This window comes from Sus scrofa, chromosome 9, assembly GCF_000003025.6.
Source record: "Sus scrofa isolate TJ Tabasco breed Duroc chromosome 9, Sscrofa11.1, whole genome shotgun sequence".
Lineage (NCBI taxonomy): Eukaryota > Metazoa > Chordata > Mammalia > Artiodactyla > Suidae > Sus > Sus scrofa.
The window spans coordinates 39,437,015-39,460,345 of NC_010451.4; the positions used below are offsets into that span (position 1 = coordinate 39,437,015).

The 23,331-nt window shown below is 41.2% G+C and overlaps 1 protein-coding gene across 4 annotated transcripts in view; it reads left to right on the forward strand.

Moving 5' to 3' along the window:
• Nucleotides 1-23,331, forward strand: part of SIK2 (salt inducible kinase 2) — a 114,965-nt gene that overhangs the window by 68,460 nt on the left and 23,174 nt on the right. For all 4 annotated transcript variants that reach the window (XM_021062768.1, XM_021062772.1, XM_021062769.1 and 1 more), the window contains 5 exons: nucleotides 1,901-2,062; nucleotides 17,684-17,808; nucleotides 18,240-18,363; nucleotides 19,709-19,929; nucleotides 22,255-22,407. In XM_021062768.1, coding sequence (XP_020918427.1) covers nucleotides 1,901-2,062; nucleotides 17,684-17,808; nucleotides 18,240-18,363; nucleotides 19,709-19,929; nucleotides 22,255-22,407 — 785 coding nt within the window. The remainder of the gene's footprint in view (nucleotides 1-1,900; nucleotides 2,063-17,683; nucleotides 17,809-18,239; nucleotides 18,364-19,708; nucleotides 19,930-22,254; nucleotides 22,408-23,331) is intronic.

Consider the following 23,331-nt stretch of genomic DNA (forward strand, 5'->3'; position numbering starts at 1 on the left):
AGAGGATGCCCTGGCCCCTAGCCTCAGGAAGCCCCAGTGAAGGCATCTTTTATTTTTAATACACAGAGTGTTAGAGCTGTATGTGTTTACAGGAGCACCTGGATGTGCGCACACATGGAGACATTTATGAGCTATATGCAGATAATTAAAGTGTGGGACTGTGTATTTTAAGTGATAAGGAATTCAGAGGAGAGAGCTTTTTACTACCCAAGGGATGAGGGATCGTTTGAAAGCAAGGTGGCCTTTGAGCGGGGGTTTGAAAGGATAGTTAGGATTTTAGCAGGAGTCTAATAAAGAAGCTTGATACAGTTTTTTAAAAAAATTTGGAGGTTTTTGTTCAAGATCAGCTATTCACTTACCAGTTGTCTGAATTCAGCCGGATTGCTTAATGCCTCAGTTTCCTCATCTATGAAGTGGGAATTAGAGTAATAGTTATCATAGAAGGCTTTTAGGAAGATTAAGTGAGATCCTGTAATATGAACATGCTTTAATAAACTATAAAGTGCTGTACGAATGTTAGTAAATTTTGTAGAATATTGCAGATGGCATGAGCCAAAGGCATGGAATCTAAAAACTGGTAAAACCACAAAGCCTAGAACAGAAAATATGTGAAGGTGACTGTGAATATTGATTCACCCATACAATTCCCAACCATGGGAAATAGTCTTAAACAGAAAACTTTTCAAGGTTTGCATTTACTCCCCTTTCCCCCAAAAGATCATTTCAGAGGCCTTTTAGATCCTCAGATAAAACTTGAATAACTTGTAATGTTTAGTTATATTGAATTCATACAGAATTAATACATATAGAATTCATTTTCAAATAAACTGCTTTAATGGTTATAACAATGCACAAAAATAGCTAATGTGTCTTACAAAGTATATTTCTTTAGAGAACATGGTTTTGAGAACAAGTCTTTGCTTTGTTTTGGGGTAGATCAGAATTGATCCACTGAACAGGAGAACAACAGGGTGTGAATTATTTAAGCTACTTCCAGGAACCGTCTTATCTCCTGATACAGGCTGTTTGTACAACAACTGCATGAATGGTTGTTTAAAAGAAAGCTATCCTTTGTCTGATGAGATACCAGAGAATGTATTCATGCTCTTTGTATTCAGTAAATTTTGAGTTTTGAGGAGGAGCTCCAGTTGTGGCTCAGCAGTTAAACTGATTAGGATCCATGAGGATGTGGGTTCAATCCCTGGCTTTGCTCAGTGGGTTAAGGGTCTGGCATTGCCGTGAGCTGTGGTGTGGGTCACAGATGTGGCTAGGTTCCCACGTTGCTGTGGCTGTGGCATAGGCCATCAGCTACAACTCTGATTCGACCCCTGGCCTGGGAACTTCCATATGCCACAGGTGTGGCCCTAAAAAGCAAAAAATAAATAAATTTTGTTTTTAAAATGTGGTCAGGAAAAATATTCGATAAAGTTTTCAGTAAAAGAGGGGATGTTTAAGCTTTAAAAAGCTTTTTTAATTGAAGTATACTTGATTTATTATATTAGTTTCAGGTGTATAATAGAGTGCTTTTCAATATTTTTACACTCCATTTAAAGTGATTACAGAATATTAGCTATGTTTCCCTGTTCTGTACAATATACCCTTGTGGCTTATTTTATACAGAGTAGTCTGTATCTCTTAATCCAAAAAAGCATTTTAAATTGTACTGTGAATATTATGCCAGTTGCCATTGTCTGGTCTTCAGCTGTCTCCACTTATCTCAACTCTGGTGAAATATGATTGGAATTACTTTTTTCAAGACAAGGAACTCGGAAAACAGCGTTTTACTTGAAAACTAGCTCTCATTCTTAAAAGAACTTTTTGATGGAAAAAAAATCCTGAGTACTAATAACTGTGTATTTTGTTGTATGCAAATAACTCTAAATTCTTTCTTCTTTTGCAGACTACCTTGCTAATCACGGCCGGTTAAATGAGTCCGAGGCCAGGCGCAAATTCTGGCAAATCCTGTCTGCTGTTGATTACTGTCACGGTCGGAAGATTGTGCACCGTGACCTCAAGGCTGAAAATCTCCTGCTGGATAACAACATGAATATCAAAATAGCAGGTAACTGGGACACAGCCGGCTCTAACGTGATCAGACATGAGCCATGGCCCTCGGGGTGCAGAAGCAGGCCTGCAGGCAGAGACGCGGGAGTGCTTCCACCCGCCACATCAAGCTCTCTCAGCATGTGTTTTATTCATTTCCTCAGTTCTGTGTATAATGAAAAAGTAAGGGAAATAAGTTCATTGTTAACACACACTGTGGCAGGACTGGGACAGGGTCTGATGTGTAGCCTCCGTCTGATGTGTGTCCAGGCCCCTTTGTGGCGCTCCTCTGAGTGTGTGAGGGGCTGCTGGGGCTGGAGGAGCAGCGTGGGGTCTGGGGCTCTGCCTGCGCTCTTAATTATGACTGGTGTCTGCAGAGAGGTTGCAGATAGAAAAAAGACAAAGGAGGTGACGGAAGTAGAATGAGAAGTATTTGGGAACAAAAGCACCTCACCTTGCTCTGATATAGTTGGGTTTTGGTTTATAACACAGAGACTCAGAGCAGTTTTGCTAGCTTTCCTCCTACTCTTTTCACCATTGTAAAAGATTTTATATTTTATATTCCAAGTTTCCTTATTCACGTGGTCAAAACTCATTCAGTCAATAAATATTTGTGTCAGGTACTGTGCCGTGCCAGAAGCTAGGGATGCAAATCAAAAAGTCATTTCCTGTGATCTTAAAAGTCCAGTAGGGAAATAATATTCTTATTTGAAAATACAATATGATAGTTGCCCCAAAATACATGCACAGAGTGCAATAAGAATATAGATGTAGGAGTTCCCGTCCTGGCTTAGTGGTTAATGAATCCAACTAGGAACCATGAGGTTGCGGGTTCAATCCCTGGCCTTGCTCAGTGGGTTAAAGATCCGGTGTTGCCGTGAGCTGTGGTGTAGGTCGCAGACACGGCTCGGATCCCCTGTTGCTGTGGCTCTGGTGTAGGCTGGTGGCTACAGCTCCAATTGGACCTCTAGCCTGGGAACCTCCGTATGCCACGGGAGCAGCCCTAGAAAAGGCTAAAAGACAAAAAAAAAAAAAAAAAAAAAAAGAATATAGATGTAGGAACATCAGTCTCCCCGCAACGTCAGGGAAGCTTCAGGGAGAAGGAGCTCTTTGACTATAGGCTTGAGAGATGCATTAGACACTTGGCCAGAAGATAAACAGAAGTACGATATTGCAGTCAGGCAGGCAGACTGTTTCATAACCACAAGCATGGGAGAGAGAGAGATTGAGATCAGAATGGTGGGGAACTATTGCCTAGCATTGGTTAATTGTACAGCTATAGGTATGAGGATAGATAGGGAAGAACAGGTAGACAATGACAGAATAAGAAAGGTCTTGAACGCCATGAGAAACATTTCCAAGAGTTAATTCTGTTGGCAGTAGGGGGCATAGCCTATTGGGAATTTTAGGATGGGGGCAGGGATGAAGCGGGACTGGAATGACATGATTAGATTTGCGTGTTAGATGTCTCTCTCCCTGCTGCGGAGTGACAGTAGGTGGGAGATGTGCATGAGAGTGAAGACAGGAAGGTTCATAAGGAAGCCGGTGCAGCAGTCCAGCAAAGAAAATGGGTTGTGCACTAGAGCAGCCGCAGTAGTTTGTGTTGTGGGAGAGAGAGAGATTTATTTTGGTTCAGTTTGGAAGAGGATAAGGGGCACCATGGAAAAGTTTAGCAACCTGGCAGGTGGTGGTGTTTTGTCCCAGGATTATGGAGGTGGGACAGAGGCGTCCACGAGAGAGGAGCTGACCAAGAAGTGGTTGACTGGTGAGGCTGGATGCTCACTGGATTCACTAAGTTTCGTGAGAAAGCAGCTGCCTTTGCTGCATCTCGGTAGAAGATAGAAGTGAAAAGCCTCTGATTCATGCATTTCACTGGTTAATTTATATGGTGTTTACCATTCATTTTCATCTTAGGCATTTTAGGAAAGGAAAATAATTTTTTTTTTTTTTACTTAACTTTCACTTTTACTTACTTTAATTTTAACAATTAATCTTAAATGCCAGTAACATATGTTTCAGGGAAGTAATGGATTTTTCATTCTGTAGTCTGTGATTTTTTTTTTTTTCACTTAAGGGATTGTGCCTGATAAAAGAGTGTTTTTTAAGTTAATTTGTTACCTTCCCATTAAATATATAAAGATTTGTATTAATTTATCTTCTTGTTTTCAAAATGCAATCTGTAGTATTAGTGATTCTCTAGTTTTTTTGTTTTTGTTTTTGGGTTTTTTTTTTTTTTTTTTTGTCTTTTTAGGGCTGCACCCATGGCATATGGAGGTTCCCAGGCTAGGGGTCTAATCAGAGCTGTAGCCGCCAGTCTACACCACAGCCACAGCAACGCGGGATCCAAGCCATGTCTGCAACCTACACCACAGCTCACGGCAACGCCAGATCCTTAACCCACTGAGCAAGGCCAGGGATCGAACCCACAACCTCATGGTTCCTAGTCAGATTCGTTAACCACTGAGCCATGACGGGACCTCCAGTGATTCTCTAGTTTATAATATGTGTTCATTTCTCCCACTTTTCCTTCTTTTGGCCCTTCCTTTGGTCTCATTCATTTCACTCCTTTTGCCAGTCATTAGCACACTTTGCTGGAAAACATCAGCTGCCCTAAAATTGTCCCTCCCAGGAAAGGATCTTGTTTTTTTGAAGTCTTTTCCCTTGTAGAAAGAAGGAGGAAAGCCCTGCCTTACTTTTCTGTTCCTTTACCACCAAAACAAAAAAATTCCTTAAAGAAGTACCTTAAAGGAGTTCTGGGAGACTTTATATCTCTTTGTTTATATGGCTGTGCCTGCGGCCTATAAAAGTTCACAGGCCAGGGCTTGAACCTGTGCTGCAGGAGTGACAACACTGGATCCTTAACTGCTAAGCCACAAGGGAACTCCTCCAGGAGTCTTTCTAGGCAGAGACAGAAAGGTTAGAGGTGGGAGTCATATGCTGTGGGAATTACAAAGCACTCCGTCACTACCATCTCAAAAGAAAATATCAAAATAAAACAGCAGAATGAGACACCAACATCAAATGCTTTCACTGACATGTGGAATCTGAAAAAAGGACAGACGGAACTTCTTTGCAGAACAGATGCTGACTCACAGACATTGAAAAACTTACAGTCTCCAGAGGAGACAGTTTGGGGGGTGGGGGAATGGGCTTGGGCTGTGGGATGGAAATCCTGTGAAATCAGATTAGTTATGATCATTATACAACTACAGATGTGATAAATTCATTTGAGTAATAAAAAAAATGAAAAAAAAATAGCAGAGAAACTTGCAAACAAAATACGCAGAATATTCCATTACATTTATAACCGAGTCTTGCTTGGCTATAATAAGGTCTTCTGTAGTTCTGGGCTATAATAGAGGTAAGCAAACTCAGTTGTTTCTGATGTCATTATGTGAAGTCTAGTTTTTTGGTTTTGATATTTTAATTTTTGAAAAATTATATTTTTGAGGGAGTTCCCATTGTGGCTCACTGGTTAATGAACCTGAATAGCATCCATGAGGACATGGGTTCGATCCCTGGCCTCCCTCAGTGGGTTAAGGATCCACATTGCCATGAGCTGTGGTGTAGACCAGCAGCTACAGCTCCAATTGGACCCCTAACCTGGGAACCTACCTCCATTTGCTGTGGGTGCAGGCCTAAAAAGACAAAAAGACCCCCCCAAAAATTATATTTTTGAAAATCTAAAGTCCTTCTAATATTTATCTAGAAGACAGGTGAAAATGTCAGAGAGCTAAATTGTTCTCTCTAGTTAAGTATAACTTCTAACGTTATTGAGCCTTCACTATTTTCAGGTCCTTTTCTAGATACTGGTATCGTTGAATTTTCACCAAAATTCTAGGAGCTGCATAGCTATTGCCAGTTTTTAGATAAGAAAGCTGAAACACAGGTTAAATAACTTGCTAAGGTGACTCAGATAATAAGTAGCAGACTTAGAATTCAAACCCAGGTCTCCCTGACCACAATATCTGTGCTTCTTCCACTATATAACTTTGTAGTTTCCAAGCATTGTCAGTTATTCCTCAGTGAGGGAGTAACACTAAATGAATTTGGGGTTCCATCATTCTGTATTCATACATTGAAATCCTTGATTCCCTCTCAAGTAGACACACACACACACACGTGAACATGTCCGTGTATATACGGTATATCTAAGCATTCAAATATCTTCATGCCCACACTATTTTCTCTGTCATCCTCACCGTCATTTACCCCAAATTTTAGCACATGTTTATGAAGCATCTTCTATGCTCCTGGGCTATGTCCTGGAGATTCCGATATTTCAAGACAAAAACCCAACAGCGATGCAAGAAACAGCTCAGGTCTGCTGTCACCTCAGGGAGCTAATCCACAACCACTAAATATAACATAAAAAGATCATTGTATAGGCCATGAGGCTGGGAGTGAGCCTAACTCTGCTAGGAAGAATCAGGGAAATTATTAGCTAAGATCTGATTAAGAAGGAGGCATTTGTTGTGGGACTGGGGGAGAGAAGGAGGAAGGGGGAGAGCATACTGAAGGGGTGAGGTGGGGATGGCAGCTCCAGGCAGGTGGTTCAGCAGGTGCAAAGGCACACAGGCCAGAGAGTCAACGTGTGCAGGGAAGCTGCAGACCTAAGCTAGGGGAGCATAGGTGACAGTGAGAAAAGATAGGAAAGGAGCCTGGACATGGAGGCAGAGCCAGATGGTGAAGGTTCGCCATGCTGCCGGGAGTGTAATGTGCTCCATTGCTGCCAAAGAAGTTCTCCAGGGTATTTACTTTTACCTGTAGATATTATAACTTTTTTAGGGCCCTGCTTCCCTTTAAAAAAACATCATCTTCTGACCTCTAAGGATTCTTCTTGAATTTTAAAGAAATCCAACACATGTAGGAAAGGTGAGGTTCCATGGAAAAATTACAAAATCCCAGCATAAAATACAAAATTATTCCCTCAAATTACACTTTCTCTGTTTATTCTGCTTATGAAGATCTCTTTAATTGCTAAATGGACTGAATAAATGAACTCTTTTAGCCATCTTGTATGTCGAAATTGAAGAGACGTTGCACACCAAAACTAGGTTGAAATTTAAATATTTGTCTCTGTTTATAAGACAGAAAATGGAATAGAAGTATCAAACATGGTCTTATTTTAATAAATAGAGAAACTTGGCTTTGAAAAAAATCAGCTTCTCATTTATGCTCCTCCAGTAGGTAAATTTGTCAGACCCTGGCGAGCCGTGGCCTCTCCCACACCCGTTGTGTGCTCATTGCCGCCATCATGAGACCTCAGGCTTCACCACACAAGAGTATTAGGACATTCAGATTCAGAGGCAGAATGCAAATAAATTTTGACTTTCATTCGTTTTAATAATTGCAGTACCGTTTCCTCCAAGCTGTGACTATTCAGGCACTGACTTGAGAATAAATAGATGAAGGACATTTAGTGTTATTCTTCCTCACTGTTTCTAATCTGAAGTGTTTCTCATGAACACTTAGATAAGAATTTAAAGTACAAATTACTTGGGGGAAGTTTTCAGAAAATATCACAGTTCAAACAAGGTTTTCCATGAAGAATGTGGAGTTTGATTATCGGTACTGGTGCCAATTCTGGCAGTGCCACTTAGGACCTTGGGCTGACGTATTTAACCTCACTGAGCCTAGGTCTCCAAATCTATTAAACAGAGATTAATCTGTTTCTCAGAAACTTTGTAGAGATTGGGATAGTGTTAGACACAGAGAGGGTAACAGGTAAGATTGTGGGCTTTAGAGCCAGGCTACCTGGGTTTGAATCCTGGCAGGGCCACCTACTAGCTGTGTGACCTTGGACACATTACCTAACCTACCTGTCCTCAGTTTCTTGATCAGTTAAGAGAGAATAATAGAAGTTCATATCTCGTAGTGGTTACTAGTTAATATTTGCAAAGTTCCTAGAACAGAGCCTGATACATAGTTAGTGCTATTTAAGTGTTTGTTAAATACATTGCTAATTAAAGTTACTGGCACCATGTAAACACTCAATAAAAGGTAGCTATTATTTGTATTCCGAGTTCCCTCATGGCTCAATGGGTTAAGAATCCAACATTGTCACTGATGTGGCTCTGATTACAGCTGTGGCACAGGTTTGATCCTTGGCCCAGGAACTTTTTCCTACCTCGGGTGCGGCCAAAAAAACAGTTATTAAAAAAAAATTTTTTTAAGGTAACTATTATTTGTGTTCAATGTATAATTGACTCCATGTGAAAACAAATCTTAAAATTTTTGATAGCCTTTAACCCCCCTCACTTTGTCTTTTTTGTAATGACCAAGGTTTAAAGCCTTATTAATATAATCTCAGAGGAACAAGGAAAGTTTATCATTTATATTCTAAGTTGTCTCTGCTTGATGCAAATTAATTTTTTGTGAGAGAGACCTTAAATGTAATTAGTAATGCATAGTGAGCCTGATTAGCTGACCTGTGCATCACAAGTCACTTGTCTTTAGCCCAAGAGGAAGGTTTCCTTTCTGAACTGACCTATGATCTCGGAGTAGCCCACCACCTCTCGTTGTTGCTTCCAACAGCCTTCCTGATTACTGGAAGACCCCGACAGGGTTTCTATGATATCTAGCTCTAGTTTTGTGCCCTAGAACTAAAAAAGGGCAGGGAAGGCTGAAACAGGTTCTGTTGGTAAAATATTTGTTAGAAGTCTTCCATTTGTTATCCTCCTGCCTCTAGTATTATGTAAAATGTGATGAAAAGAGCTTTGCCTCAGCAAACACAGTGAGACCTTGTCTTTGTCCTTCAAACCTATTTAGCACTAGTGATACTTTAAGCCCAGAATATGGATGGAAGACAGCTCAGAGGGTTCTGTTTCATTTTATTTTGTTTTTCCCCTCTTCATCTCCCTCCTCCTCCCCACTCCATTTTGGGCTAAGGAAGAGCATTTATTTGCTTCTTAGCTCACTGAACTCTCTCACGGACGAATAGATGTCTCACACTGGTCCACAGGATCACATTGCGTCTCAGCGGTGATGATTGTTCTTGTGTCCTCCCGTCAGGTAGGGAGGGAGTGACTGATGCCGGGAAATAAACTGTGCAGCTGGCCTTTTCTTGCTGGTGGGCACGAAAGTATGCATTGACGTCAGCGTCGGCTGGTCGGTATTCAGTTTGTGCAGTGGGTCAGCTCCGTCCCTACACTCTGCTACCTTCCATTTGTCAGCTTTCATCTCCTCCGATTGTCGTCTTCGCCCCTGTTCTAATAATGACAAAAGATGTGTAACTCTTCGGCAAGACTGGATATCTGAATTCTACTGGTAATTTTAGAAATGAGGATAAATTTAACCCTAAAGCCATCTGCTTCTCTGTAGGAGGATTTTTTAAATTATAAATTAGACATTATAGCACACTGCTGGAGATTAAAAATTGCCTTGGTTTGTTAATTCCTGGAAACAGTTTACTTTTTCTTAGCTTGAAGACTAGTTTTCAATGCTTTGTGTGCTTTTTTCCTTTTTAAAAAAATGACTTAGGAGCTCCTGTTGTGCAGTAGGTTAATGATCCAGCGTTGTCTCTGTGGCAGCACAGGTTCGATCCCATCTGGCACAGTGGGTTAAGGATCTGGTGTTGCCACAGCTGTGGCATAGGTCACAGTTGCGGCTCAGATTCATGGCTTGGGAACTTCCATATGCTGCAGGTGTGGCTGAAAAAGAAAAAAAAAAAAAAAGAAAGGAAAGAAAAAAAAATGGCTTAAGTAGTTTGGCTAATGACTTCTTCTATTTCGTGTTTGTCATTTAAATATTAAATCCTGGCGTTCCCGTCGTGGCACAGTGGTTAATGAATCCGACTAGAAGCCATGAGGTTGCAGGTTCGGTCCCTGGCCTTGCTCAGTGGGTTAAGGATCCCACGTTGCTGTGGCTGTGGCGTAAGCCGGCAGCTGCAGCTCTGATTTCCTAGCCTGGGAACCTCCATATGCTGTGGGAGCAGCCCTAGAAAAGGCGAAAAGGCAAAAAGGCAAAAATAATAATAAAAATAAATAAAAATTAAAAAAAAAATCCTAAATTATTTGGTAATTATAATTATTTTGCAGCAACGGTGACAGTCTGTTTAACATCTTCTGTATCTTTTTCACAACCCCTGTTTTATTCTCTGTTTTCTGGCTGCGGCAAGAGTACTCTGGGGACCAAAATGAGCATCACTTTAGAGCTTGTTAGAAATGCAGACTGTCAAGCCCACCCCTAGGCCTCCTGAATCAGAATCTGCATTTTAGCAGGTGCCCCCGGTGGTTTGTATGCATGCTAATGTTTGATCTACTCCACTCTGACAAACACAACAGTATTCGCTGATGTGTTTTGTTCCCATCAGACAGTAATCATCAGGATCAGCTTATTTACTCTGTGCAAGGCCCTGTTATTCCCAAAACATTAGCCTTTTGTTAATGATGTTTGGGCACTGATAATTTATGTAATTTAGTGATGACAGTAATAGTAATTGGTTTTTGTTATCAGGAAGATTCAGGTCAATCAGTCACTTTCAGAATATAAAGCAGAAAACAATAATATCAGTTCTAATACTGTTTTCAAATACATTCATGCGCCTTCCTGGTTAGTTAGATAAAAGGTAATTAGAGGGCTCAGCTTTGAAGCCAAGTTGATTTCCATGAGAGTCAGTCAGCAGTAATTAATCTGTTCTGTAGTTAAAGACTCTACCCCAAACCCTCTCTTCTGTGGACATTTCAGGCCACACAGAAACCAAGTGAGAAATTTGGATGTATCAGGAAATCGCAAAACTGGTGTCGGAGTGAAACGTCAGAGTTGCATGCCTTAGCATGGTAGGGATGGGAGCACATGTCGTCTTCATGTGAGGAGGACAAGCTGTGTCTATTTTAACACATCGTGCATTCTTAAAATATAGATTTCTGCAATGAACGGTGATGTATATTTCTGACATTTATTTTATAAACATCTTAATTATTCCCATTCACTTGTTAAAGATGCTTTTAACCTAGCATCTGGTATTGTAGAGAGGAGAGAGCCCTCACTTGTGAGGTTCTCCTAGCAGAAGGATAAATTAGAAAATCCCTTAGAGTTCTCCTGTGGTGCAGTGGGTTAGGGATCCAGCATTGTCACCGCAGCAACTCGGGTCACTGCTGTGGCCCAGGTTCAATCTGTGCCCCAAGAACTTCCACATGCTGCAGGCATGACCAAAAAAAAAAAAAAGAAAATTTCTCATCTCTATTTAATGTAAAGGATTTTTCCTGGGTTTATAACAGCCTTACCTCCAATTTTAAGTTGGATTAAATTTCTCTGACTAGTAATGATCTGTGATAAAGTAAAAAATAGAAACAAACAAACAAAAAAACACCTGGCTTGAAGTTCCAAGGACCTGTTTGAATAGTAGGTAAGCACTTGCAGCTGTAGATCTTTGGACAAGTCAATTACCTCTTTCAGCTTCAATTTCCCCATTTGTGAAGACATTCATATCTCACAGGGCATCATCATGATTAAATGAGCTAATATATACAAAAATACCAAATGTGGGATGCTAAGGCCAAAGTAGGCAAGACATAAATGGATTTTGGATTTGATTATAACTCATACACCATGTTAAAAGACTAGTGTCATTTTGTTTCAAAAACATCTAATGATTTCATATCGGAAAATTGTGAAGCTAAGGATTCTTTGAGAAAGATTTGTCTTTTCCTACTATGTTTAAGAAACGTTGAAAATCTTGATCAGTCTGACAGATTCAAGGTATGTTATGAGTGAGAGTTAAAACGATTATTCCCACAGAAACAACAAATTACAGCAGAGGAAAAAAACTTCTGTATACCTTCAAAATGTTGTCAGAGTTGTCTAGTCAATCACATATGATAAAAATAATATCAAAATAATGCTAGCCTGATCTTTGTGCAGTGAGAAGTATCAGTATGCACTCAGGGTTTTTGTTTTTTCATTTCCTTTATACATAGGCGTTTAGAGATAGGCACAAAATGAACACAGGTGTGTGTGTGCATACATGGGTTAGAATTCTTACATACTTTTCCTAAATCTGATGACAGGGCCTAGATTCAGTGACATTGCAGTTGCTGTGAGTACATCTAGGCCGTAGTCTTGGTTTCTAAATGCCATTCCTTTGGAAAAGGCATCAGGACTCCTTAGAAAAGTGATTAATTTCTGGAATGGGGCAGGAACGTATAAGATGAGCCTGGAACATCTTCTGGTGCCAAAAGATAAGGAAAAATATATGAAATTTTTAAAAGATGGGAGCATGTTGAAATGATACAGGAGCCAACCTGAATTAGCTCCTAGTAGCCAAAGCTGGAAAAATTTCAGCATCTAAATAAATAACAATAGTATTGAATTATAACCCAAAGAATAAAGTAAATACTTATGGTAAATATACTATGACAATATTATAAATAATAACCAGTGTAATGAAGAAGTAAATAAGAGGGGAAAGCGGAAAACTCTTGAAGAGTTATAATAAAATAGAAGGGGTGAGAGAAATGAAAGCTCACCATTAGAACGTCACAGAAATTATTGCTGCGGTCGAGATCTGCCAACAAATGCTAAATTAGTAGGTAAAAGTTTAAGGAAAAACAAGATATCTGTAGTCTCAATATATCTTCTCTAAGATATTTATTGATTACAAGAGGAAAATTAGTAACTTTACAGTGGCGCAACCCAGCAGACACCATCTGAAGCAATCAGGGCTAACCCCCCGCCAGTAATTTAGACATAATACACGCACCCCCTGATATGCACTGAGAAGAGCATTTCACCTGTGTGACATCCCTAATCTAATCCGGAGGAAGCATCCTGCAAACCCAGACTGAGCGACAGTCTACAAAATACCTGACCTGCACTTTATGAAAGACAAAGAAGGACTGAGGAACTGTTATGAATTAGGGAAGACTGAGGAGTCATAATGACGAGACATTGTGGAAACCTGCCCTACAAAGGGACATTAGTGAAAACATTGGTGAAATCCTAATGAAGTCTGTGGTTCAGCCTTCATTTGTGTTCAATTCTATTGAATCAAAGTGACTTTCTGAGTTTAATTTTACTAATATAGTTAGATACCATGTTGACAGTGGGGAGGAAGTTAGATGAAGGGCACAGGAAATTCTCCCTTATTGTTGCAACTCTTCTGTAAATCTAAAGTTATTTCAAAATTAGAAGTTAAATAATACCACAGTGAACCCAGCATAACATGGTTTACATTCTGGAGACAGAAAGAGGAAGCCAAGTGTCTGAGGACATGGCAGCCATCATTTAAGGTATTAACTTGCAGATCAGAGCATTAGAGAAGACATTAAACTAGAGGATGTTTCTATTCCAGCAAGACCAGGCTGGGTCTAGCATAGACAGAAATGCCCACATGATTGCTTTCATAATGCTTTGCAAAAGTTAAGTGATAGCGTGGAGTCTTTGAATATTCGTTGTTGTTGTGACCTGTCCTCTGTGTTTGCATGTTGGTTGACACATGTGATCACTCAAATGTTTAATGAAGGAAGGAAGGAATTGGTTGGTGTGATGAAACATTAACCCACTACATGTGAATAAACAGCGATAAGAAAGAAACCTTGCATAGCTCTGCCATTTTCGTATTTCATTCCTCTTGCTTGCCCCTCATTTCTCTATATGCTTTTAGGCAGAAAGCTGCAAACTGTGAATGAAGCAAATTGTCCAGATTCCTGTGAAGAAATAAAAAGACTTTTATTTTTAAGAACCTTCCCATTGCCACTTCTTAAACCTGACAATTATTAACTTGCTCAAAAATAGCTACATATCACTGTGCCAGAGAAAGACATAAAAGGCTCTGTAGTCAGACTTGGTTTCTCTTCCAAGTCTGCAACAGTGTAACCTCTAGCAAGACACTTAACTTTCTGCCCCCCCCCCTTCCTCCTAAAGTAAGAATACCTCCTGGAGTTAGTAAGAAGAAACCATCTTAGGAGCGCTTAGATTGGCTTCTTGCACTTATAAAAGAGATATTAACAACATATTCATTCAACAAACCTTTATTGATCAGCTTCTGTCTGCTGACAGTGTACTAAGTGCTAGGAGTACAGACATATTATTTCCCCCTTCTCTACTCTCAAGGAGTTTAGCTGATGGGGAAGACAGATAAGTAAAACAAGAAGAGGAATTGCTATTCTTCTATTAAAGTAGCTTATTCAATGGCTACTGGTTATTGAGCACCTGCTATGTTCCAAGAGCATGACTAAAGCATTATGTATCTACTTATAAGTGTATTTATCTATGTATACTCACTTATTGTGAATATATGGTACAATAACTTTGAGAAGTGTAGAAATTCTCCCCATTTTGCAAATGAGGAGACAAAGGCTCTGAGAAATTGATTTGGCCAAGATCACACAAAGTGGAAAACCCAAGATTTGCCTGACCCAAAAGCCTTCCTTAACCCATACGTCAGATGATTACAAGCCCAACGTGGAAGTGCTTTGACGGATTTATAGAAGACATCTGCGTACATGCTATTGTGATCCTTTTGGTGAACCAGATTGTCTTTTGCTGCGCCTTCCTTTTACTGTTCCTACAGACCCAAGTTCCCATTTTCTTCAATTACCTACAGGAAATAGAAGTAGCATCTGTTAAGTATCAGCCTCCTTATAAGTTAGCAGGACAATCGACAGATGATTGGATTCGGAAGATGTGGTATATATACACAATGGAATACTACTCAGCCATAAAAAAGAATGACATAATGCCATTTGCAGCAACATGGATGGAACTAGAGAATCTCATACTGAGTGAAATGAGCCAGAAAGACAAAGACAAATACCATATGATATCACTTATAACTGGAATCTAATATCCAGCACAAATGAACATCTTCTCAGAAAAGAAAATCATGGACTTGGAGAAGAGACTTGTGGCTGCCTGATGGGAGGGGGAGGGAGTGGGAGGGATCGGGAGCTTGGGCTTATCAGACACAACTTAGAATAGATTTACAAGGAGATCCTGCTGAATAGCATTGAGAACTTTGTCTAGATACTCATGTTGCAACAGAAGAAAGGGTGGGGGGAAAATCTAATTGTAATGTATACATGTAAGGATAACCTGACCCCCTTGCTGTACAGTGGGAAAATTAAAAAAATAATAATAAGTTAGCAGGACACTGTCTTTGTCCCAGATCTGTACAGCCAAGGTTAAGACTAGGCTACCACAGGCACTGTGATGCTTTCCTAGTTTTTTGCCCCCTTCCCGCCTATGAAGTGTCCAGTGAGAGAGCCTAGGAGAGCGAGGGTCAAGGCCCCCTTCCTGACAGGCCTCTGTCCCTGTCACTCCTGTGAGTTCATGCCACAGAGTCAGCAGAGGTTCAGAGTGACAGAAGTTCTGTAATGGCCCTTTGAGATGTTAAAATGTTACAGCGCTGTTGGAGAGTATCCTCAACTTACATGTGCTAAAAACTCATCCTATGATTATGGTTTAAAGTACAGCAATTATTGGACCTATTTCAGGATCTCCAAACACACATCCCAGGGCTTCTTGTGCTTTTCTGTGTGAGTGAAATTAACATTTTCCTCTTTAAGTGTTACTTGAACATCTCGTCCTTGGCGCATTTGAAAGTATACTTCTTCTAGAAAATTAGAAATACCTATCAATAATGGACGCATGGGATGCGATGGGATATGAGTAGTTGGTCATGGAAGTGGACTGGAGAAGATAAGCCATCTCTGACCGTGGTTTTGAACAGCAGAGTGTAGGACTGAGCTTGGCTCGTGTTCCCGGATGCCAAGGACAGACCACAGTGTCGTTCCCCTAGATTTAGGCACACCGTCTCCTCCTCATGCACCATTTTCTCTCCTCTGCTGAACCCTGAAGCTTCTCCACACTTTCTTTACCCTTCCTTTGTGTTTTCTCAGGAGTCTTTTCTCTGAAAGGCAGTAGCTGGGAATGATGGCTTCACAAAAGGAGAAGGGAGCTGACATTTCCCATCTGCTGTGCTCCAGACATTTTACATTCTTTATCTCCTTTAGTCCTCACAGCATCCTCTCTGCGATGGGGGGATTATCCCCACATTATAGGTACAGAAAGTAAAGTTCAGGAGAGTTAAAGAATTTACATAGGGACCTTGCTGCTAGAAGGTGGCAAAACCGGAGGTCAGCTCTAGGTCTCCCTAACTTCATAGATCGGCCCCTGCCACGCGGCTGTGGTGTTGGGGATCATGACTGTCACTGTTACCACTGCTTGCCACCAGTTTGTGCGTCAGTGAGCTTAGAGAGTGCCTCTCCTAAGGTTCAGAAGTAGGCTGTGGTCTCAAGGAGTGAGCAGAGTGTGAGTTTCTGTTAACTCATTGGATCCTCACAACAGCCTGCTGACTGTGGATGTTTCAGAGTTACAGCTGGGGAGGCTCACAGAGACTGAACCCAAGTCACAGGGTCCATCATTCTGTTGCTGGAGACTCGCTCCAGTCCCCTTGGGGCACTTCTGTAAGCTCCCTATGCATGTAGGGCCGACACTACCCAGAGCAGAGCCAGTTCCTGTCACTAAGGCGTGTTCTTCAGTCAGGAGTCTGTTGCAACCTAAGACAGTGTGTCTCTAACTGACAAAATACCAGGAGTTTGTTCCTTCACTAAGAACATGAGACTATGTGAAGGCTTAGCAAGAGGGCACGAGCTTGCATTTACACTCTCACTGCATTTATCTTCTGCTGTAACTTTCATGCTCGTGGAAGGCGTCTGAGGACAGTGTTTCCAGAGTGCTTGCTGTTTAATCAAAGCTGTAGATTCACTATGACTAATATCACAAGGGGAAGACCATTACCTGTCTTGAAGTGTAATGCCACTGCATTCCATAAATGAGTACATAAATGATCCTGGTAATAGGTGGCCTGTGGCTGGGCCACCTCACCATCGCTTGTTAACGAGCTATTCAGATGGGTATCTGCCTGACTCAGGATGTGCAGGCCAACGCTGAGAGAGCTGTTACTTAGGAAACACTGTACTCAGTTGCCTTAAAAGGTTATTCATCTTGCTACTCTGGGGTGATGGCTCTAAGAGCAGCCAGTCCCATGTTTGTGTTTAGGTAAATATCTTAGAGTTTTGTTCATTTCTTTCTTTCCTTATTGACCATATAAGCTAATGAGCTCTTGATCATGGAATAGTTGAAATTCTAAGATTATCAAATTCAAGTTCGTTGTCCCTACCAATGGATTTTCTTTTAGCCTTAAAAAATACATAAAGTCTGGAGTTCAGGTTGTGGTTCAGTGGAAACGAACTTGACTAGAATCCATGAGGACATAGGTTTGATCCCTGGCCCTGCTCAGTGGGTTAAGAATCTGGCATTGCTGTGGCTTGTGGCGAAGGCCAGCAGCTGTGGCTCCAGTTTGACCTGACCCTGAGAACTTTCATATGCTGCACCTGTGGCCCTAAAAAGAAAAAAGAAAAAGAAAGGAAAAAAAAGACGTAGTCTTTTTCCAGCCTCTCACTCATTCTCTTTGAGAAGAAAACATAATTCATTAACACGTTCACTCAACAAATATTTATTGAATACTTACTATTTGCTATTCATGGTGCTAAGTGTTAAGGAAGCATCACAAGATACATGTCATCCCATCCTCACAGAGTGAATAGTAGTGATACTGTTAATATAGCATTATCATAAGAAATTCAGTATAGTTTGAGAGCACAGATGAAAGTAACATTTATTTCCATCCCAATAGATTTCGGTTTTGGAAATTTCTTTAAAAGTGGTGAACTGCTGGCAACATGGTGTGGCAGCCCCCCTTATGCAGCCCCAGAAGTCTTTGAAGGGCAGCAGTATGAAGGACCACAGCTGGATATTTGGGTATTTCTTTGCTTTGCTGTGTTAAATGCATCTGTAATGATAATATTTGATACTCTGGCCCATCTTTGAAGCTCTTGCTACCTAACACATAGGCAGAAGGTCATACTTCCCCTGCACTGGACCGTAATTAGAGCATCTTGAATTAGATTCTAGGAAAGAATTTTTAGGGACAGATGTTATCATCCTACTATCAGCAGTAATTTGGAGTTAAGTAGTAAACAAAATGATTAAATGTAATTCTTTTGGTATTTATTATAGGATGCTTTATTGCAGTAGTCGATGTTTCAGATTTTTTTTAATTATAAAAAAAAGTAAATTCAAACAAAAGGATTTTTCAGTCCATCTGTTTTAAGAGCCCCGGGGATGTTTAGGAAAACAAAGAGTGTTTGAAGTTCTCAGTGGAAAAGTGACTGTACTGTTTTCTCCCCTAGAGCATGGGAGTCGTTCTTTATGTCCTTGTCTGTGGAGCTCTTCCTTTTGATGGACCGACGCTTCCAATTTTGAGGCAGAGAGTTTTAGAAGGAAGATTCCGGATTCCATATTTCATGTCAGAAGGTAATGACCTGTTTATCTTAAAATTGCGCTTTGCAGAGGCTGTTCTCCCAAGCGAGTGCCTAGACAAAGGCTTCCCTTTTTCTAAGAGTTTGGGTGCCAAGTAAAGTGACTGAGTCACTTAACAAGCCAGAGAAATAAGCAACCCCCTCCATGTAGGTGAGAGAAATTCCAGCCTTCCTGCTTATAACTGGAAACAGAAAGTTTCCCAGATTAACAGCAAGTCTTCCCATTTACTCTTGACTATAAATGTCCCAGGTTTATTTTAGACGAAGAGAAGCACTTTGTAGATTCAGATTCCCAACCATTTTACTCTAAATATGAAATGGATTTTCACATGTCTTTTGCGTGGAAGTTATAAAAGTTTTGTTTAATTAAATTTAAAACCAACTAGCAAAACTATTGCATTAAGAAGAAATGCCATAATCCTTACCAGTCTTGTACTGCGTTGTTGCATAGGCAGCAGTTAGGTTTACTCAGTTTACATTTTGGTTATCGTCCTTAACTTAGTTGTTCCTAGTAACAGAAGTACTGTCTAGTAGTTAAGAGGAAAGATTTTGGAGCCAGACCACCTGGTTTTAATCCTAAACCCACCACCTACCGGCAATCTGGCCTTGGCAAGTTATAGCTCCTCTCTGGGCCTCAGTTTACTCAATCTATAAATGGAAATGTCACGTAGTTTTCCAATAGGGGTGTCGTGCAGATTAATTGAATGTGTAAAGCTCTTAGCATGTGCCTGGCACCTACCTAACAAGTGATGTGGGGGGAGTACAGAGCGTGACGTCAAGCTCAGAGAACAAGCCAGTGCCCAGAGCTGCTGCAGTGCTGCTTTTACTTATGTCAGAAGTAACTAGTGTTTCAGGCACATGTTCTCAGTGGCACTGAAGGGAGACAAGCAGCAGTTCCTTGGAGAGCCCTGGCCTCGAATCGCCTTAGCACCGCGGCCTCAGAAGCGACTGTAAGGACCTGTTGATTATTTGCCTGTTCTGTGAAGAAGGCTTGTTTTTTGTTTTTGTTTTCATTTTGTGGAATTCTAAGTCTGTGTCTAGATCTTATCAGTTGAGGAATTCAATAGAAAGATTCATTTAGCACAGAATTGGAAGAACCTACACCTCCTGTTTTGCAGTTTTCATTCACAGTGATGGTTAATTTTATGTGTCAGCATTCCTTATGTGAACTTGACAAATACAAGTAGCCTTCAGGTACCCATTTATTCGTTTGCCCTTCCAGTTTCCAGCGGGCACTACAGAGGATACAGCAACCAACACCCCTGTACAAAGTCACAGGAGTCAAACACCCCGCAGTGAAGGTGATTTATGTGACCTTTGTAACACTGTGTTTTCCATAGATTGCGAGCACCTTATTCGAAGGATGTTGGTCCTAGACCCGTCCAAACGGCTAACCATCGCTCAAATCAAGGAGCATAAGTGGATGCTTGTAGAAGTTCCTGTGCAGAGACCTGTTCTCTATCCGCAAGGGCAAGAAAATGAGCCGTCCATTGGGGAGTTTAACGAACAGGTTCTGCGACTCATGCATGGCCTTGGAATAGATCAACAGAAGACCGTTGAGGTAAAGTGGTCAGAGGTTTGACTAAAGATCTTTTAGAATAGCAACAACAACAACAACAAAAAGACAAAAAAAAAAAAAAAAAAAAATCTTTTAGGACTCTTGTAGTACTTTGTACATTGACATTTCACACTCACACCTGTCATCCTGGTCTTTCAGCATGGGCTTTCCCAGCACCTAGGCATCCCGCTCAGTGCTCCTGAAGGTTAGTTACATCACAGTCTGCGTTTGCTTTTAATCAACATCTAAATTCTTCCTTCTGCCGCATCTGCCAAAAATTCAAAAGGAAAGGTTTATAAAGGGTTAAGAAAAGACAAAGATGGAGCTTAACAAATACATAGTAGAAAGTGTCTTCTGGAGTTCCCGTCGTGGCGCAGTGGTTAACGAATCCGACTAGGAACCATGAGGTTGCGGGTTCGGTCCCTGCCCTTGCTCAGTGGGTTAACGATCCGGCGTTGCCGTGAGCTGTGGTGTAGGTTGTAGACGCGGCTCAGATTCCGCGTTGCGGTGGCTCTGACGTAGGCCGGTGGCTACAGCTCCGATTAGACCCCTAGCCTGGGAATCTCCATATGCCGCGGGAGCGGCCCAAGAAATAGCAAAAAGACAAAAAAAAAAAAGTGTCTTCTAAGTTGAAGCATAAAGTTTTATACAGGTTATGAACTAGTTTGTATGGAACATAAATGTGCAGATAAGAAACAAGGCTGAACACTGAGCAGGAAACAAGAAGGGTAGGGATCGGGTTTAGGAAAACCAGCAGGATTTAGGATGTGAACTGAAGAAACCAAGAAGGCAAAAACAGGTGGATTCCTGATTTGGAAGTATCATGGGTCATAGAGCTGAGACAGTATGAACCTGGAAAACTCGTCAACTTTATATCTGTCCTTTAACAGTTAGCATATTCATAGGATGTGCGTATTTTTAATACTTCCACAAGAGGCAAAAAATAAACAGTGCTTTTAAAGATGAAGCATAGGAGTTCCCTTTGTGGCACAGCAGAAACGAATCAGACTAGGAACCATGAGGTTGCGGGTTCGATCCCTGGCCTTGCTCAGTGGGTTAAGGATCCGGCGTTGCCGTGAGCTGTGGTGTAGGTCGCAGATGTAGCTCAGATCTGGTGTTGCTGTGGCTGTGGCGTAGGCCGGCAGCCGTAGATCCGATTGGACCCCTTGCCTGGGAACCTCCGTATGCCAAAGGTGTGGCCCTAAAAAGCAAAAATTAAAAAATTAAAAAATAAAGATGAAGCATAGAAAGGAAGACTATAAACTGCCCCCCTGTGAGGAAGAAGTGTTCCAAACTGTGCTGCCTTTCCCTCCATTGTAGCCATGAGTGAAACCAGACTGCTGCCCTGCTCTGCTCGTCACTTGCTGTGAGGTTTTTTTGTACTTGCCCAGGAAGTAGATCTACAACAGCAGCAGTTCTGCGGCCTGAGCGCAGTTCTGGAGCCTGCAGCATTTGCTGCCAGTGCTCCCCATGCACTTAGCTACACTGCGCAGCACCCATGCAGCCTGTCATATGGAAGTAGAAGCCAAAGGAGCCGTTGTTTTTCTGTTCCGTTAGTATCCTGGGAGAGCTGGCCAGCCGGGAATGTGAGAAATTGGGAAGCAACTTTATTTGCAAGGTTTCTGAGACTGCAAAGGGTGGGACTGCAAAAACAAGAGGAAAAAATTACCTAAGGATGGAGACACAGCGTCTCTCAACCTGGCGTCCAAATATCATTCTCCAGCCCAAAATAATCACCAGAAATTTCCCCAAAGACTTTAATCATTCACTTCAGAGTTTTCAATGGTTTGGACTTGTGTTGAGGCAGTGGATTAGAGCCTCTGGGCTCAGGTTGCTAACCAACCTTAGAGCAAAGTTACTGCTATGTGATGGGACCATATCACAGCATTGGGGAATGTCCACATGAGACAACGATGGCATTTTCTCTGAATGCAGAAAAATAAATGGATCCTATTAATATAAAAGGGTCAGTCAAGTCATTTAGCGGTATCACCCTTTATATAATTATTGACGTTATCTGGCTTCCATTCTAAGTTCTGGAACAGCTTTCATTTTGAGGCGTACTTTGCTTGTTACTCTGTTTTTAAGAATACCCAAGGAGTTCTTTGGTGGCTCAGCAGGTTCAGGATCTAGAGTTGTAACTGCTGTGGCCTAGGTTGCTGCTGCGGTTCGAGTTTGATCCCTGGCCCAGGAACTTCTGTACACCACGGGCAAGGCCAAAAAAAAAAAAAAAAAAAAAAAAGATATCTTCCCTCATTTTTAGCAAGATTTAAATCATTGAGTTAGTTTTTATGGTTCTCTGCCTTTGGCACTTGTTTTCTCTTCCAGGCCTTGCAGAACAAGAGCTATAACCACTTTGCTGCCATTTATTACTTGTTGGTGGAGCGCCTGAAATCACATAGGAGCAGTTTTCCTGTGGAGCAGAGACTTGATGCCCGCCAGCGGCGGCCCAGCACCATTGCTGAACAAACAGTTGCCAAGGTAACACCCCATTAACCAGTAGTCTTACCTGTGCATGTGCCTGATCACATGTTTGACACATTTTTCATCATGTAGTACAAAAGGCTAGGATTTCATCCTCTACCCCTGTTTCTCTGTAAAGTTTCTGTCATCTACTAGATTCTCAAATGTTTTATCTTCTTCCTATTTTTAAGGATTAACTTTATTTCAGGTTTTTTCTTTGAGATTTCTCATTTTTTAAAATCATTCACTGATGTTAGGAATTAATGTAACTAGCCTGTACATTCAATATCATTTAATAGATTTTTATTGCAGATTTACTATGCTTCTCTTATGAGGCACTATAGGGGAGAGGATATATAAAACACAGTTGTTGCCCTCAGGGTCATTACATTATAGAAGCAAAATAAGACAGCATCATAAATAATCATCATTCAAGATAGAGGGCAAAATGAATATCATTTTGAACTTACATAAATATATGAAAGAGAAAACCTTAGTTTAAAAAAAGGGAGAGTTCCTGTTGGGGCTCAGTGGGTTAAGAACCCAACATAATGTCCATGAGGATTCGGGTTCAATCCCTGGCCTCGCTCAGTGGGTTAAGGATCCAGCATTGCTGTGGCTGTGGTGTAGGCCGGCAGCTGTAGCTCCGATTCGACCCCTAGCCTGGGAACCTCCAGGTGCCACGGATTCGGCCCTAAAAAGACCAAAAAGAAAAGAAAAGAAAAAAATTAAATTTAAAAAGGGCAGAAGCTCTCCTGTGGTGCCGTGGGTTAAGGATCTGACGTTGTCACTGCAACAGCTTGAGTTGCTGCTGTACCATGGATTCAGTCTCTGGGCCCAGGAACCTCCACTTGCCGAGGGTGTGGTCAAAAAAAAAGAAGAAGAAGAAGAAGAGGAGGAGTGGTTCATTCATATGCTCCATTAGGATTTCTGTCTATTTCC